This window comes from Papio anubis, chromosome 20, assembly GCF_008728515.1.
Source record: "Papio anubis isolate 15944 chromosome 20, Panubis1.0, whole genome shotgun sequence".
In the NCBI taxonomy this organism is placed as follows: Eukaryota; Metazoa; Chordata; class Mammalia; order Primates; family Cercopithecidae; genus Papio; species Papio anubis.
This window is the reverse complement of record NC_044995.1, coordinates 32808107-32826882: the sequence shown is the minus strand read 5'-3', so window position 1 is coordinate 32826882 and position 18776 is coordinate 32808107. Positions and strand designations below refer to the sequence as shown.

Below are 18776 nucleotides of genomic sequence, written 5' to 3'. Positions count from 1 at the left end.
CCCAAAGTGTTAGGATTACAGACGTGAGCCATAGCACCTGGCAGATCTTTTTTTCTTAGATGTCCCAGAGGCAGGCCGACCCAGGGGCAGGGCCGCTTGTATCCATAAAGGCTGACATTTATGGGTTACTGCCAGTGTGCTTGGCTTATTCAAAGCACTTTACTGGAGTTATCTTGGTTAATCCTTTTAATGTCCTTATGGGAAAAGCTCCAGTGTGATCCTCACTTTGCAGATAGGGAGACAGACACAGAGAGGTCAAGTACCTTGTGCAGCCATGCAACTAAGGGAGTGTCAAGCCTGGGGTTTGAATCCAGGTTGTCTGAACACAGGGCTTCTTTTGTTTTTTTTTGAGATAGTGTCCTGCTCTGTCTCCCAGGCTAGAGTACAGTAGTGATCTCAGGTCACTGCAACCTCCGCCTCCCAAGTTCCAGTGATTTTCATGCCTCAACCTCCTGAGTAGCTGGGATGCTGGGATTGTAGGCATGCATCACCATGCCTGTCTAATTTTTCTTTCTTTCTTTTTTTTTTTTTCCTTTGAAACGGAGTCTCGCTGTGTCACCCAGGCTGGAGTGCAGTGGCGCGATCTTGGCTCACTGCAAGCGCCGCTTCCCTGGTTCATGCCATTCTCCTGCCTCAGCTTCCTGAGTAGCTGGGACTACAGGCGCCCACCACCACGCCCAGCTGATTTTCTGTATTTTTATTTTTTGTTATTTTATTTATTTATTTATTTATTTGAGACAGAGTCTTGCTCTGTCACCCAGGCTGGAGTGCAGTGGTGAGATCTCGGCTCACTGCAAGCTCTGCCTCCCGGGTTCACGCCATTCTCCTGCCTCAGCCTCCCGAGTAGCTGGGACTACAGGTGCCCGCCACCGTGCCCGGCTAATTTTTTTTTTGGTGTTTTTAGTAGAGATGGAGTTTCACCGTGGTCTCGATCTCCTGATCTCGTGATCTGCCCACCTCCGCCTCCCAAAGTGCTGGGATTACAGGCGTGAGCAACCATGCCTGGCCCCCTGGCTAATTTTTGTACTTTTAGTAGAGATGGGGTTTCACCATGTTGACCAGATTGGTCTTGAGCTCCTGACTCAAGTGATCCACCCGCCTCAGCCTCCTGAAGTGCTGGGATTACAGGCGAGAGCCACCGCACCTGGCTGGAAAACAGGGCTTCTGTCTCAGTCACTAGGTTGTGAAATGCTTAGTTCATTGGCATAAAAAAGTACATGAGGCTGGGCGTGATGGCTTATGCCTGTAATTCCAGCACTTTGGGAGGCTGAGGCGGGAGGATCACTTGAGCCCTCAGCAGGGCTCTGAGTTGGAGACCAGCCTCAGCAACATAGTGAGACCCCGTCTCTACAAAACAAATTTTAAAATTAGCATGGTGCATACCTGTGGTCCCAGCTACTCAGGGGTGCTGAGGTGGGAGAACCGCTTGACCCTGGGAGGTTGTGGCTGCAGTGAGCTATGATCATGCAACTGCACTCCAGCCTGGGGGACACAGCAAGACTCCGTCTCAAAAAAAAAATAGTAATAATCTTAGGGTGGTGGTGAGAGAAGAGAGGGGCTATGTGGGGATCAACCCTGGAAAGACGATCAGAAGGGAAGAAGTTCAATGCCCAAATAAATAGAGAAGGGGCAGTCAGAGAGGTGGGAGGGCGACCACACAGGAACACTAAGTAAACGGTGGTTGGAGCTGCACCTGGGCTGAGGCTGGGTCTGTCTTATACTTTTCTGGATCCTGGGGTCCACAATGAAGCCAGCGGCAGCAGGACGGAGATTGGCGGGCAGTGCTGGGGAGACCCAGGCGCCTACCCACCCGCCGCTTGCAGAAGAAATGCTAATGAAGCCAAAAATAAATGCAGTACCAGCGAGTGACTGAGTCACCGCCAGTCCGTGGGCAGGTGTCAGCAGCGCAGGGCACCTGGCGGGGCTCATGCGTCCCGCCGCCTGGCAGCCCTGTGCGTGTGCACACACGTGCAGGGCCATCGTCCAGCCACAGGCCCTGCCATCCACAAGCCCCTTTGCCATCCATGGGGTCACCCCAGGGACAGGCCTCAGCTACCTCAGGAGGGCCAGCTGCCACCTTCATTCCCTTAGCAAGCAATTACTGAGTGCCTGCTCTGTCCCGGACCCTGTGTTCAAACCAAATCCCCTGTCCTCTGAAAACTGATGTCCTAGAGCTACAGTCTAGAACTTTCCCAGGGATGGAAATGTTCTCTATCGACGCTAACTTGAAAAGTGGCTAGGACAACTGAGGGATGACGTTTTTACTTTTATTTCACTTTAATTGATTTAAGCGTGAATATCTATATGTGGCTGCCATATGGAACACCAGTGCTCTAGGGAGAGATACAGACAAGAAACGATTGTTCTAATAAAAAAAGTAAAGTAGTGTTCGCTTCAGCAGCACATATGCTAAAATTAGAACAATACAGAGAAGATTAGCACAGCCCCTGTGCAAAAAATGAAGCATTTCATTCTTTTTTTTTTTTTTTTTTTTTTTGAGATGGAGTCTCACTCCGTCACCCAGGCTGGAGTGCAGTGGCGCGATCTCAGCTCACTGCAACCTCCGCCTTCAGCGTTCAAAGGATTCTCCTGCCTCAGCCTCCTGAGTAGCTGGGATTACAGGCTCCTGCCAGCACGCCCAGCTAATTTTTTGTATTTTTAGTAGAGATGGGGTTTCACCATGTTGGCCAGGCTGGTCTCAAACTCCTGACCTCAGGTGATCCACCTGCCTTGGCCTCTCAAAGTACTGGGATTACAGGCGTGAGCCACGGTGCCTGGCCTCTTTTTTGTTTTTTAATTTAATTTTTTAAAAATTTAATTCCACTGTGCAGTGGAATGGTCAGATGCTGCCCTGAAAGGATCTGTGTTGGCTGGGGCAGGATGAGGATTTTTTTTTTTTTTTTCACTATGTCGCCCAGGCTAGAACCTATGTCCACTCCTGTGTCCCAGTTTGTGAGAAGCACAGTGATGAACAGGGTGTGCCCAAAGGAGGGGAAGGACACTTAAGTCAGGGAGGACACAGAAGCCTGTGTTCTGGGAGAAACATTCTACGAGGTCCTTCAGGCAGCCCTGGTCTCTGGGAGCCCCATTCCAGTTCAGGCTGAGGAAGGACTTTGCTGCAGGCAGGGAAGTCCACAGATGCTTTGGGGCAGTTTCTGGAAGGAGTAAACTCCTCATAACAGGGGGCATATGAGAGGGAGTTGGTGACCACTGGTTGGGGAAGTTATAAAGAGGACTCCATAGGGAGGGTTTGATTAGAGCAGTTTGGGGGCCTGGAGTCTTGATTCTAGGAAGGCAAAAGATCTGTGGTTTGACTCTTCCCCATACTACCCATCCATCCTGCAGCGCACTCAGATCCCTGTGAGAACAACCCTTGTCTTCATGGAGGGACATGTAATGCCAATGGCACCATGTATGGCTGTAGCTGTGATCAGGGCTTCGCCGGAGAGAACTGTGAGATTGGTGAGTACCCCAGACTCAGGATCTGAATCTGAATTTGTTTGACTCCAGAGCCTTGGGTTGTACTCCAGCAGCCATGCCCTCAGAATTCAGAGATCACAAAAAGCTGGTTTCAGATGCTCCATTCCCAAACCCCAGTCCTAACATCCAGCTAAATCAGCCCAGTTAGTGGATCCAGAATCAAACAGCTGAGCATTCATCTCTGGTGTGCTGTCTCCCATTACTACCAGTCAGAGGCGGGAAGGGAAAGACAAAGGAATGATATGTACGAGACTCCTCCCTGCAAAGGCCCTTTGGGGATCCTGCCCTTTCCTGGGTGGGTGGGAGGTATAAGCACTGCCACCAGAACTGTTGGGTGCTAGCTTCAAAGCCCAACACAAGAAATACTACCACTTATGAAATTACAACAACAAGTATAAGTGACATAATTTCTTGAGCTCTGTGCATCATCTTGACTTCACAACCTTCATAATCACAAGACTGATTACAGAATTATAACAATAAATATAAATGATATAATTTATTGAGCTCTTCTATTGCTTCCCTACTCACAATCACCCTTGAGTAGGAGCCCATTATTATTACCATTTTCAAAAAAATAAGCTGAGTTTCAAGGAGGGAAAGTGACTTGCCCAGTGCCATACGTGCCTCAAGCACTGTCTACACATGGACCGGTAGAAGAAGAACTCAATGAATATCTAGCTTTACCCACAAACAGCTTTGTGACTCTGTGCAAGTCTTTGCAAATGCGTAAAAGAGACTCCAACTTCAGCTTTCTATGAGCCTGTTTTTGAGAGTATAATCTTCACTTCTCTAGAGTCAGGGAGAATAGTCTGCACATCCTGGCTCTCAGCTGCCCCAATGGCATCTGCTCTCATTAATGCTAATTTATGTTAATTGTATGAGGTTCCACCCCCTTGCCTGCAGAGTCACTGGGCCATCTGTGCAGACTGCGACTGCTGCACTCAGGTCCAGGATGGATGGTAGGACTATGACCCCATCTTCTGCTTAGTTTCCAGTGGGGGCTCCGAGCCAAGGGGAAGCTGACCTCTGACTCAATCTCTTCTCCTCTCTGCCAGACATTGATGACTGCCTCTGCAGCCCCTGTGAGAATGGAGGCACCTGTATCGATGAGGTCAACGGCTTTGTCTGCCTTTGCCTCCCCAGCTATGGGGGCAGCCTTTGCGAGAAAGGTGAGTTTCTGTTGCAACCCCAGAAACAGTTCCAAGAGTGGGGTTGGGTGCCCAGCCACAGGCTTCCCCATATACTCCAGGTCCCTGCCTCCAGTTCCATGGCTGTGAGCCTGACACAAGATAAATTATTTTTTTAGACAAACAGTGCGTGACATAGAATTAACCATTTTATTTTATTTTATTATTTTTTTGAGATGGAATTTCACTCTGTCACCCAGGCTGGAGTGCAATGATGCCGTCTTGGCTCACTGCAACCCCCACTTCCCAGATTCAAGCAATTCTCCCTGCCTCAGCCTCCCAAGTAACTGGGATTACAGACGCCCGCCACCATGCCTGGCTAATTTTTGTATTTTTTAGTAGAGACGGGGTTTTGCCATGTTGGCCAGGCTGGTCTTGAACTCCCGACCTCAGGTGATCCACCCACCTTGGCCTCCCAAAGTGCTGGAATTACAGGCATGTGCCCCTGTGCCTGCCCTATTTTATTTTATTTCATTTTATTTTATTTTACTTTATTTTTTTGAGATAGAGTCTCGCTCTGTCACCAGGCTGGAATGCAGTGGCGTGATCTCAGCTCACTGCGACCTCCGCCTCCCTGGTTCAAGTGATTCTCCTACCTCAGCCTCCCTAGTAGCTGGGATTACAGGCACACGCCACCACACCTAGCTAAATTTATTTTATTTTTTGAGACAGAGTCTCACCCTGGCACCCCAGCTGGAGTACAGTGGTGCGATCTTGGCTCATTGTAGTTTTGACCTCCCAGGCTCAAGTGATCCTCCCACCTCAGCCTCCCCAGTAGGCTGGGACTACAGGCACATGCCACCATGCCTGGCTAATTTTTGTATATTTTGTAGAGACAAGGTTTCACCATGTTGCCCAGACTGGTCTTGAACTCCTGAGCTCAAGCAATCTGTCCACATCAGCCTCCCAATCTACTGGGATTACAGCCACTGAGCCCGGCCAAATCAACCATTTTAAAGTGTACATTTCAGTGGCATTCTGTACAATCACAATGTTGTATAGCCATCACCTCTCTCTAGTTCCAGAACTTTTTCAGCACCCCAGAAAGAAACTCTGTGCCCACTAGGCGGTCACTCCCTATTCCCATTCCCCAGACCCTGGCAACCGCTAATCTGCTTTCTGTCTCTGTGGATTTGCCTGTTCTAGACATTTCATATGAGTGGAATCTCAAAATATGTGTCTTTTGTGTCTGGCTTCTTTCACCTGGCATGTTTTCAAGGTTCATCTGTGTTGTAATATGAATCAGTGTTTCATTCCTTTTCATGGCTGAGTAGTATTCCATTGTATGGCTATATCACATTTTGTTTATCTATTCATGGTTTGATGGATGAGTGGAATTGCTGGGTCATATGGTAACTCTAGGTTTAATTTTTTTTTTTTTTTTTTTTTAAAGATGGGGTTTTGCCATGTTGCCCAGGCTGCTCTCAAACTACTGGGTTCATGTGATCTTTCTGCCTCAGCCTCCCAAAGTGTTGGGATTACAAATATGAGCCACTGTGCTTGGTCTTTTTTTTTTTTTTTGAAACAGTTTCTCATGCTGTGTTCAGGCTGGAAAGTACAGTGGTACAGTCATAGCTCACTGTCATCTTGAACTCCCAGGCTCAAGCAGTCCTCTTGCTTCAGCCTACCCAGTAGCTGGAACTACAGGTTCGTGCCACCATGCCTGGCTAATTTTTATTTTTTTAATTTCTTTTTCTTTTTCTTTTTTGAGAGAGTCTCACTCTGTCACCCAGGCTGGAGTGCAGTGGTGTGATCTCGGCTCACTACAACCTCCACCTCCCGGTTCAAGTGATTCTCATGCCTCAACCTCCCCAGTATCTGGGACTATAGGCACCCACCACCACACCTGACTCAACTTTTTTTTTTTTTTTTTTTAATTTTTAGTAGAGATGGGGTTAAGCTGGTCTTGAACTCCTGGCCTCAAGTGATCCACCAGCCTCAACCTCCCAAAATGCTGGGATTACAGGCCTAAGCCACCATCCTCAGCCTACTTTTCCTTTAAAAAAAAAATTATATGTAATCCCAGCACTTTGGGAGGCCAAGGCGGGCGGATCATGAGGTCAGGAGATCAAGACCATCCTGGGCAGCATGGAGAAGCCCTGTCTCTACTAAAATTACAAAAATTAGCCAGGCGTGGTGACACGCGCCTGTAATCCCAGCTACTCAGGAGGCTGAGGCAGGAGAATTGCTTGAACCTGGGAGGTGGAGGCTGCAGTGAGCCAAGATCGAGACATTGCACTCCAGCCTGGGCGACAGAGTGAGACTCCATCTCAAAAATAGATATATATATATCTCCATCCCAGTGGGTGTGAAGTATCTCATGGTGGTTTTGACATTGACAATGAGCATCTTTTCATGTGCTTGTTGGCCATTTGTATGTCTTCTGTGGAGAAATGTCTGAGCTCCCATGTCCATACAAAGGATGTGGCCCTGACATCACAGAAGGAGACTTCAGCATTGGAATGAGAGGGGGTGTCAGGGACTGATCTCCCACTTAAATCTCTTCCAGAAACAAAGACAAGACGTTAAGATTTGGCCAGTGTGGTAGCTCACGGCTGTAATCCCAACATTTTGGGAGGCTGAGGTGGGCAGATCACTTGAGGCCAGGAGTTTGAGATCAACCTGACCAACATGGTGAAACCCCATCTCTATTAAAAGTACAAAAATTAGCTGAGCACGATGGTTCATGCCTGTAATCCCAGCTACTCCGGAGGCTGAGGTGGGAGGACTGCTTGAGTGTGGTAGGCGGAGGTAGCAGTGAGCCGAGATTGTGCCACTGCACTCCAGCCTGGGCAACAGAGTGAGACCCTGTCCAAAAAAAAAGAAGTCAATATGGGAGGTGAAAGGGTCGGGAGAGCAGAGCCTCAGGAGGAGGGGCCAGGCATGGGGAGAGGGGTGATCTCGCCCCGCAGTGACCTTGGATTGGGCCCTCTCTCTGGTGGGCTGGCTGTGCTCACGCTGGTAGGCCTTGGGCCAAGGCCAGCCCCCCCTCACGCTCCTATCCCATCTCCCAGACACCGAGGGCTGTGACCGCAGCTGGCACAAGTTCCAGGGCCACTGTTACCGCTATTTTGCCCACCGGAGGGCATGGGAAGATGCCGAGAGGGACTGCCGCCGCCGCTCCGGCCACCTGACCAGCGTCCACTCACCAGAGGAGCACAGCTTCATTAATAGTAGGGGCTCTGGGGGAGGGGGCCACCTGCCTGGAGGGTGGGCAGGGGTGGCACTTGTAGCCCTTTTGCCAGGGCATCCCTTCCCTGGTTTTCAAGACGTCACCTTTCCAAAGCTGTGTTGATTAATGCAAGCGCTGACTGCTTCTTAATGCATGAAATCTGTCAATTCACTTGTTAATTCATACATTCACTTCATTCATTCATTCATTCATTCACCAAATATTTACTGAGCACCTGCTGTGTGCCAGGCACCATTCCAGGAACACTGACACAGCATAGCAGTGATCAATGCTGACTTTCCTCTGTCCTCAGGGAGTGACCGTTTCTTGGGGAGGATATAGACAAACAAGTAAATATCTAAGTGAATAAGTCTATACTGTAATTCAACGGATCCTATGTGTGCTGATAACAAAACAGGGCCAGGAGATGGAGGGTGATGGGGGAAGTACCTGTGATGTGTTGGATGAAATAAGGAATGAGCCTTGCAAAGACCTAGGAGAGAGACACGTGTTGCATTCATGTAATCTGGGACTTATTGATTTATTCATCATCCTTCTGCCTTTTGCTCATCCATCCATTTCTGTTTATTCTGTTTGCTGCCATCCTATCCCTCGTTGACTCCTTCGTTTCTTCCTTCCCTGGTTCGCTTGTTTCTTTTTCCTTGACGTATCCCACCGGGCCACTCCCTCCTGAGTGACTGGCTCGCGCCTTCTCACCTGTCTGCCCATCCAGCGCCCACTGGTGTCTCCTGTCCCCTACTTCTCATTTCTGCAAAGATGTGACAGTGCCTGGGTTTATTCCTGCTTCTCCTGGCCACAAACCCTGGCATAGCCTGGGCCTAATTCCGGTTCTTCCCATGCCTCACCCCTCTAAAAGAGGGTAGCCAGAGTCCTTGCTTTCGGAGGGTGGGGTGAGGACGCACCTGCAGCCTACACTGAAGCTGGGAGAGGGGTTCATGCCTGCCCCCCGACCCTCCTCCTCCTTGCTCTCTCCTCCTCCCTTCCCATCTCCTCCTACCACTTCTTCCCCATCCTTCTTCCTACTCCTGCCCCTCCTCCCTTTCACTCCTCACTCCTTTCTCCTCCTCCCTCCTAGTCCTCCCTCTTCTCTCTCCTTCTCCTCCTCCTTCCACTCATCTTCCACCTTCTCTCAGCCTCTTACAGAGGCTGGGGGAGGGCACCCGTGTCCTCCTTAACGTCTGTAAACTTCACTTCTATCTCCTTTGCTCTCTACCTCAACCTCCAGCCCACCTCCAGGCTGAGGAAGGGACTGGGTCTTCCCCTCCCACACATACCTCACCCGGCCCCCCGCCCATAGAGAGGCTGAGGAAGGGGCTCTGGATCCTCCTCCATCCCTGTACCTGCCTCTTCCCCTTTGATTTCCACCTTCTAGATCTTTCCCCCCACCCAGCCCACCTCCAGGCTGGGGAAGGTGAGGAATTCTTTCCTCCCATACCCTACCCCATCTCACCTGCGCCTCCGCCCTGGGCTGGAAAAGGCATGGGTGAACACCCAGACCCACAACCCCCGACCCTGCAGGCTTTGGGCACGAAAACACGTGGATCGGCCTGAACGACAGGATCGTGGAGAGGGATTTCCAGTGGACGGACAACACCGGGCTGGTGAGTGGCGGGGGCTGCAGGCCTAGGCTGCTGAGCTGCATCAGGCCTGCCATCTGGCCTCAGTTTACCCTTTTGTGCAAAGTTATCGCCATTGGGTGTCAAAGGTCTCTAGTGGCTCTAAGATGCTGGAGTTGGCAAAGGAGCTTCAAGTAAAGGCCTTCTCCCCTGACTTCCCCAGCCCAGGTAAACAGACGGCGCCCACCCAGCTGCAGAGGTTACAAACCTGAGACTAGGGTCTGACGCCTCCCCTACTCACTCTGCCTGGTTCCCCAGCCATAGTCTCTCAAATATTCTCATTTCTAGGCTGGGCATGGAGGCTCACGCCTGTAATCCCAGCACTTTGGGAGGCCAAGGTGGGCAAATCACTTGAGACCAGCCTGGCCAACATGGTGAAACCCCGTCTCTACTAAAAATATAAAAATTAGCCGGGCGTGGCGGCGTATGCCTCTAATCCCAGCTACTCGGGAGGCTGAGGTGCGAGAATCGCTTGAACTTGTGGGGTGGAGGTTGCAGTGAGCCGAAAAAACGCCACTGCACTTCAGCCTAGGTGATGATAAAACGAGATTCTGTCTCAAAACAAAACAAAACAAAACAAAACAAATATATATATATATAGGCCGGGTGTGATGGCTCATGCCTGTACTCCCAGCACTTTGGGAGGCCAAGGCGGGTGAATCACGAGGTCAGGAAATTGAGACTATCCTGGTTAACATGGTGAAACCCCATCTCTACTAAAAAATACAAAAAAATAGCCAGGCGTGGTGGCAGGCGCCTATAGTCCCAGCTGCTCAGGAGGCTGAGGCAGGAGAATGGCATGAACCCGGGAGGCGGAGCTTGCAGTGAGCCGAGATCGCGCCACTGCACTCCAGCCTGGGCGACAGAGCAAGACTCCATCTCAAAAAAAAAAAAAAAAAAAAAATATATATATATATATATATATATATATATATATATATATAAAATTTCTAGGCCAGGCTGGTGGCCCATGCTTGTAATCTCAAGCACTTTGGGAGACTGAGGAGGATCACTTGAGTCCAGGAGTTCAAGGCTGCGGTGACCTGCACTCCAGCCTGGGTGACAGAGCGAGACCCTGTCTCTAAAAACATATTAGGTCAGCATCCTCCCTGCTTCAAGCCCTTCCAGACTCTCCATTGTTCTCAAGATAAAAATTCCCCTTCTCCCGCTATGTAAAAATCTGGCTGTTCCTCATACAGTTAAACATAGAAGCTGGGTACAGTGGTACGCGCCTGTAGTCTCAGCTACTCGGGAAGCTGAGGCGGGATGATCACTTAAGCCTAGGAATTGGAATCCAGCCTGGGCAACACAGTGAGACCCCCGTCTCTAAAAATATAAAAATAAAAATAAAAAGTTAAACATAGAGTTACCATATGACCCAGCAATTCTACTCCTAGATACATACTCAGAAGAATTGAAAACAGAGATTCAAACTGGTACAAAAATGTACATTATTCGGGTCATGGATACACTAAAAGCCAAGACTTTGCCAGTAGACAATATATATTTTATTATATGCATATGCATGTAATAAAATTGCACTTGTACCCTTTAAATTTATACAAACAGGCCGGGCACAGCGGCTCACGCCTGTAATCCCAGCACTTTGGAATACTGAGGCAGGCGGATCACTTGAGGTCAGGAGTTCCAGAACAGCCTGGCCAATGTGGTGAAACCCCATCTCTACTAAAAACACAAAAATTAGCTGGGCATGGTGGCGCGCACCCGTAATCCCAGCTACTTGGGAGTCTGAGGCAGGAGAATCACTTGAACCCGGGAGGCAGAAGTTGCAGTGAGACGAGATCACATCACTGCACTCCAGCCTAGGCAACAGAGCAGGACTCCATCTCTAAAAAACAAAACAAAACAAAACAAAAAAATTTTATACTAAGAAAGAAAAAGAGGCTGGGTGTGGTGGCTCACACCTGTAATCCTAGCACTTTGGGGAAGCCAAAGTAGGAGGATCGCTGCAGTCCAGGAGTTCGAGGCTCCAGTGACCTATGATTGCACCACTGCACTCCAGCCTGGGTGACAGAGCAAGACGCTGTCTCAAACAAAACAAAACAAAACAAAACAAAACAGGCCGGGTGCGGTGGGTGGCTCATGCCTGTAATCCCAGCACTTTGGGAGGCCAAGGCGAGTGGATCACCTAAAGTTGGGAGTTCGAGGCCAGCCTGAGCTACATGGCGAAACTCCATCTCTACAAAAAATTCAAAAATTGAGACAGAGCGAGACTCGGGCTCCAAAATAAAATAAAATAAAATAATAAACAAAACATGGAATGAGCCAAGCATAAAAGGCCAGCTGTTGTATGATTTTTTTTTTTCATGAAGCATTCAGAGTAGGCAAATTTAGAGACAGGAAGTAGATTAGTGTTTGCCAGGGGACAGGGGTCGGGAGAAGGGGAAGTCACTAGTGCTCAATGGGGACAGAATTTTGGTGTGTCGTGATGAAAAAGTTCTGGAAATAGGCCACGCGGGGTGGCTCACGCCTGTAATCCCAACACTTTGGGAGGCCGAGGTAGGTGGATCACGAGGTCAGGAGTTCAAGACCAGCCTGACTTATTGGTCAGGTGAAACCCTGTGTCTACTAAAAATACAAAAATTAGCTGGGCGTGGTGGAGCGCATGTGTAATCCCAGCTACTCAGAGGCTGGGGCAGGAGAATCGCTTGAACCCGGAAACTGGAGGTTGCAGTGAGCCAAGATCACACCACTGCACTCCAGCCTGGGTGACAGAAAGAGACTCCATCTCAAAAAAAAAGTTCTGGAAATAATGGTGATGGTTATGCAACATTGTGAATGTAATTAATGTATTAAACTGCAGGTTATGCAACATTGTGAATGTAATTAATGTATTAAACTGCACACCGCCTCTTGAACCTGGGAGGCAGAAATTGCAGTGAGCCAAGGTCGCACCACTGCACTCCAGCCTGAGTAATACAGACTCTGTCTCAAAAAAATAAAAATAAAAATAAACTGCACACGTAAAAATGGTTAAAATTGGCTGGGTGTGGTAGCTCAAGCCTGTAATTTCGGCAGTTTGGGAGGCCGAGGTGGGTGGATCACGAGGTCAGGAGTTCAAGACCAGCCTGGCCAACATGGGAAAACCCCATCTCTACTAAAAATACAAAAATTAGCTGGGCATGGTGGCGCATGCCTGTAATCCCAGCTACTCGGGAGGCTGGGGCAGGAGAATTGCTTGAACCAGGACCCGGGAGGTGGAGGTAGCAGTGAGCAAGATCGCGCCACTGCACTCCCGCCTGGGCTCTGTCTCAAAACAAAACAAAACAAAAATGGTTAAAATTAGGAATTTTGTGCTATATATATTTTGCCACAGTTTCTAAAAATTCACCTCCTTTCCTCTAATGCAAGATCTGGTCCCTCTCCACTCTCTGAGCATACTCCAGCCCCATCGCACAGCTCCAGCCTCACTAGGCTTTGTCTGTTCCTCAAGCAGAACAAGTTCAAGTTCAGTCCTGCCTCTGAGCCTTCACACTGGTGGTTCCCTTTGCTAGGAATGCTGTTCCCTGTCTGAACCCTTACTACTTTTTTTCTTTTTTTTTGAGACAGAGTCTCACTCTGTCACCCAGGCTGGAGTTCAGTGGTGCAACCCAGCTCACTCTGCCTCCCAGGCTCAAGCGATTCTCCTGCTTCGGCCTCCTGAGTAGCTTGGGACTACAGGCGTGCACCATCATGCCCGACTAATTTTTGTATTTTTATTAGATACAGGGTTTCACCTTGTTGTCCAAGGTGGTCCTGAACTCCTGACCTCAAGTGATCTGCCCCCCTTGGCCTCTCAACATGCTGGGATTACAGACGTGAGCCACCGTGCTCGGCCTTGAATCCTTACCATCTTTGATTCTTTAACTCTCACATTGCCTCCTTAGGGAAGTCCTCCTGGACTTCGGGCCGAGATCACCATTTGTCCCACCATTTATCTTTTTTTGTGTGTGTGTGACGGAGTCTCGGTCTTGTCGCCCAGGCTGGAGTGCCATAGCGCAATCTTGGCTTACTGCAACCTCTGCCTTTCGGGTTCAAGAAATTGTCCTGCTGGGATTACAGGAGCACACCACCACACCTGGCTAATTTTTTTTTTTTATTTTTAGTGGCGACGGTGTTTCACCATATTGACCAGGCAGGTCTCGAACTCCCGACCTCCAGTGATCTGCCCACCGTGGCCTCCCAAAGTGCTAGGATTACAGGCATGAGCCACCAGGCCCGGCCTTGTCCCACCATTTATCTAACACTGATTTATGTTGAAAATGAACTGGGTGGCCGGGCGCGGTGGCTCAAGCCTGTAATCCCAGCACTTTGGGAGGCCGAGACGGGCGGATCACGAGGTCAGAAGATCGAGACCATCCTGGCTAACATGGTGAAACCCCGTCTCTACTAAAAGAATACAAAAAACCAGCCGGGCGAGGTGGCGGGCGCCTGTAGTCCCAGCTACTCGGGAGGCTGAGGCAGGAGAATGACGTAAACCTGGGAGGCGGAGCTTGCAGTGAGCTGAGATCCGGCCACTGCACTCCAGCCCGGGCGACAGAGCCAGACTCCGTCTCAAAAAAAAAAAAAAAAAAAAAAAAAGAAAATGAACTGGGTGCGGCCAGGCACCCAGGGAGGCAGGAGGACCAGGGAGGGGGATGATGCAGCTTCCGAGCCACAGGAATGGTGGCCTGGATGACAGTGGTGGCCCCCCTCAGGATGGGCAGGACAGTGGCCATTGTAGAGATGGGAACACTGAATCCCTGTGAGTTTGAGGGGTCTGGCCAGGGGAGTCCCACAGCAGGAAGTGCCAGAACCTGGGCTGCAACAGAGGTCCCCTGAACAACTCCCCGCCCCCTATTCCTGCAGCAATTCGAGAACTGGCGAGAGAACCAGCCGGACAATTTCTTTGCGGGTGGCGAGGACTGTGTGGTGATGGTGGCACATGAAAGCGGGCGCTGGAACGATGTCCCCTGCAACTACAACCTACCCTATGTCTGCAAGAAGGGCACAGGTATGCGGTGCCCCCTGCTCCTTTTCCTCTCTGTCACTTTTGCTCACTGGTTCTCTGTTGCCCAGGCTGGAATGCAGTGGCATAATCATGGCTCATCACAGCCTCCACCTCCTGGGCTCAAGTGATCCTCCTGCCTCAGCCTCCCGTGTAGGTGGGACTATAGACATGCACCAACCTGCCCAGATAATTTTTGTATTTTTTTGTAGAGATGGGGTTTTGCCATGTTGCCCAGGCTGGTCTTAAACTCCTGGGCTCAAGTAATCTGCCTGCCTCAGCCTCTCAAAGTGCTGAGATCATATGCATAAGCCATTGTGCCCAGGCTTGATTCATTTTTTTTTTCATGAAGCATTCAGAGTAGGCAAATTTAGATAGAGGAAGTAGATTAGTGTTTGCTAGGGGACAGGGGTCGGGAGAAGAGGGAGTCACTAGTGCCCAATGGATACAGAATTTTGGTGTGTCGTGATGAAAAAGTTCTGGAAATAGGCCATGCGGGGTGGCTAACATCTATAATCCCAACACTTTGGGAGGCCGAGGTGGGTGGCATTATATATATATTTTTAAATTTATTCTTATTTTATTTTTATTTATTTATTTACGTTTTTGGAGACAGTGTTACTCTTGTTGCCCAGGCTAGAGTGCGGTGGCGTGATCTCAGCTCACTTTAACCTCTACCTCCCAGGTTCAAGTGATTCTCCTGCCTCAGCCTCCCGAGAAGCTGGTATTACAGGTGTATGCCATCACGCCCAGCTGATTTTTATATTATTAGTAGAGACGGGGGTTTTGCCATGTTGGGCAGGGTGGTCTCGAACTCCTGACCTCAGGTGATCCACCCACCTCGGCCTCCCAAAGGGCAGGGATTACAAGCGTGAGCCACCGCGCCCGGCCGGCTTTCATCTTTTTAAGTTGGTAAATGTCAGCCCAGCCAGTTCTCACTTTCCATCAGCGTGTGAGAGTGCTTGTTTCCTCCCACCCTTGCCAACTCTGCACATTCTCAAACTTTTGTTCTTTGTTCATCTAAGTGAGGAAGATAGTATCTCATTGTTATCTTAGTTTGCATGCCTTTAAGGATGAGAATAACCAATTGTTTTTTGTTTGTTTGTTTGAGATGGAGTCTCACTCTGTCATCCAAGCTGGAGTGCAGTGTTACAGTCTCAGCTTACTGCAACCTCCGCCTCCCAGGTTCAAGCGATTCTCCTGCCTCAGCCTCCCGAGTAGCTGGGATTATGGGCACACACCATACCTGGTTAATTTTTTTTATTTTTATTTTTAGTGGAGATGGGGTTTCACCATGTTGACCAGGCTGGTCTCAAACTTCTGACCTTAAGTAGTCTGCCCGCCTCAGCCTCCCAAAGTTCTGGGGTTACAGGTGTGAGCCACCATGCCTGGCCTAACCAACTGTTTATATGTTGACAGGCTGTTGGCATGTATGTCTTTCCCTATGAACTGACTTGATCTTGCTGATTTTTAAGAGATCTTTATATATGAAAGAAATCATTTGTATACATTTGTATGTCCCCCTTTCTCTTATACTTTTGTTCGTGTTTGCTTCCATTTCTTTGTCAATTTTCACATCCTCCCCCCTCCCCATTTATTCATGTATTTAGTTTTGTAACAGGGTCTTGCGATGTTGCCCAGGCTGGAGTACAGTGGCATTATCACGGCTCACTGCAGATCACTTGAACTCCAGGGCTCAAGTAACCCTCCTACCTCAGTCTTACCAGTAGCTGGGACTATGGGTGCACACCACCATGCCTGGCTTATTTATTTATTTATTTATTTATTTATTTATTTATTTATGAGATGGAGTCTTGCTCTGTCGCCCAGGCTGGAGTGCAGTGGTGCGATCTTGGCTCACTGCAAGCTCTGCCTCCCAGGTTCACGCCATTCTCCTGCCTTAGCCTCCCAGCAGTTGGGACTACAGGCGCCCACCACCACACCTGGCTAATTTTTTGTATTTTGGGGTTTCACCGTATTAGCCAGGATGGTCTCGATCTCCTGACCTTGTGATCTGCCCACCTCGGCCTCCCAAAGTGCTGGGATTACAGGCATGAGCCACCACATCCAGACCTTATTTTTAAATTTTTTTGTAGAGACAGGAGTTTTGCTGTGTTGCCCAGGCTGGTCTCAAACTCCCGGACTGAAGCAATCCTTCCGTCTCAGCCTCCCAAAGTGCTGGCATTACAGGTGTGAGCTGCCGCACCCAGCCTTTTATTTGCTTAGATAATTATTCTTGCCTTCTGTCTCCTTCACTCCCATTGTGCACTACCTAAGAATTAGATAGTGAGGTGTGCCAGGAGGTTGCTGTCCCTAAGGAGCTGCTGATTTGGGTAGAAGAGACAGACAGACACAGTCACTTCCAGCCCTGTGAGATCAGAACTGAGCAAAGACCTGTTGACGTGCTGAGGCAGGTATCATTTCCAATAAAACTCAAAACAAGTTTACGGCCACCAGGCATGGTGGCTCATGCCTGTCATCCCAGCACTTTGGGAGGCCGAGGAGGGAGGATCGCTTGAGCCCATGGGTTCAAAATCAGCCCGGGCAACATAGTGGGACCCCATCGTTACAAAAAATCAAAAAATTAACTAGGCTTGGTGGTGTGCACCTGTAGTCTCAACTACTTGAGAGGCTGAGTTGGGAGGGTCCCTTGAGCCTGGGAGGTTGAGGCTGCAGTGAGCTGTGATTGTGCCACTGCACTCCAGCCTGGGCGACAGAGGAAGACCCTCTTTTAAAAACAACAAGAACCAGGCACAGTGGCTCACACCTGTTATCCCAGCACTTTGGGAGGCCAAGCTGGGCAGATCATCTGAGGTCAGGAGTTCAAGACCAGCCTGGCCAACATGACGAAACCAGGTCTCTACTAAAAATACAAAAATTAACCAGGCATGGTGGTGCATGTCTGTAATCCCAGCTCCTCGGGAGGTTGAGGCAGGAGAATCACTTGAGTATGGGAGGCAGGGGTTGCAGTGAGCCAAGATCACGCCACTGCACTCCAGTCTGGGAGACAGAGTGAGACCCTGTCTGAAAACAAGAAAAAATATATACAAAAATTAGCCAGGTGTGGATTACAGGCTGGTGCCCATAATCCCAGCTACTTGGAAGGCTGAGGCAGGAGAATCGCTTGAACCAGAGAGGCGGAGGTTGCAGTGAGGCAAGAGTGCGACACTGCACTCCAGCCTAGGTGACAGAGCAAAACTCTGTCTCATACAACAACAACTAGTTTAGCCCAGATGTGAGCACCTCTCTCACCGGAGATTCCTCTGTCCCAGTGCTCTGTGGTCCCCCTCCAGCAGTGGAGAATGCCTCACTCATCGGTACCCGCAAGGCCAAGTACAATGTCCATGCCACTGTAAGGTACCAGTGCAATGAAGGATTTGCCCAGCACCATGTGGCCACCATTCGATGCCGGAGCAATGGCAAGTGGGACAGGCCCCAAATTGTCTGCACCAAACGTAAGTAGCTTCTCCCAGAGACTTCAACATAGGTTTTTGGTATTTCTAGTTTCCAATTAAGACATCCTATTACTCCACGCATTGATCTGGCTTAATGTCTGCCTGATAATACAGCCTTGCAGATAAGTAAGAACTTACCAGCCTGTCTGATGTTTCCTTCATTTGTGTGTGTGTGTGTGTGTGTGTGTGTGTGTGTTTGAGATGGAGTCTTGCTCTGTTGCCCAGGCTGGAGTGCAGTGGCACAATCTCAGCTCACTGAAACCTCTTGGGTTCAAGCGATCCTTGTGTTTCAGCCTCCTGAGTAGCTGGGATCACAGGTGTTCACCGCCATGCCCATCTAATTTTTGTATTTTTAGTAGAGACAGGGTTTCGCTATGTTGGCCAGGCTGGTCTTGAACTCCTAACTTCAGGTGATCTGCCCACCTCAGCCTCCCAAAGTGCTGGGATTACAGGCGTGAGCCATCACACCCGGCCTGGTTTTTTTTTTTGGAACAGAGTCTCACTCTGTTGCCCAGGCTGGAGTGCGAGGCTCAATCACAGCTCACTGTAGCCTCATCTTCCCAGGCTCAAGGGATCCTCCCAACTCAGCCTCCCAAATAGCTGGGACTACAGGCATGTGCCACCATGCCTGGCTAATTTTTTGATTTTTGTAGAGACAGGGTCTTGCTGTGTTGCCCAGGCTGGTCTCAAACTCCTGGCTTCAAGAGATCCTCCCACTTTGGCCTCCCAAAGTGCTGGAATGACAGGGATGAGCCCTCATGTCTGGCCGCTTTCCTCTACTTTCTCTCCTGAGGAGACCCACTGCATCAGGCCACCTGCTTCTCACCACCTTTTGTCCCTTCCCTGTCCTCCCTC

The 18776-nt window shown here is 49.5% G+C and overlaps 1 protein-coding gene and 1 non-coding gene across 3 annotated transcripts in view; both read left to right on the top strand.

Moving 5' to 3' along the window:
- The window catches only part of NCAN (neurocan), a 40012-nt gene that overhangs the window by 18761 nt on the left and 2475 nt on the right, over positions 1-18776 (top strand). Inside the window, exons 9-14 of one of the 2 annotated variants that reach the window (XM_009193947.3) lie at positions 3346-3462; positions 4539-4652; positions 7685-7843; positions 9382-9464; positions 14328-14472; positions 17739-17921. In XM_009193947.3, the coding sequence (XP_009192211.1) occupies positions 3346-3462; positions 4539-4652; positions 7685-7843; positions 9382-9464; positions 14328-14472; positions 17739-17921 (801 nt within the window). The remainder of the gene's footprint in view (positions 1-3345; positions 3463-4538; positions 4653-7684; positions 7844-9381; positions 9465-14327; positions 14473-17738; positions 17922-18776) is intronic. The other variant, XM_009193946.3, reaches the window with a different exon arrangement.
- LOC116271762 lies at positions 2386-2493 on the top strand. The gene has a single exon (XR_004180516.1). It is a non-coding gene; the product is annotated as a U6 spliceosomal RNA (small nuclear RNA).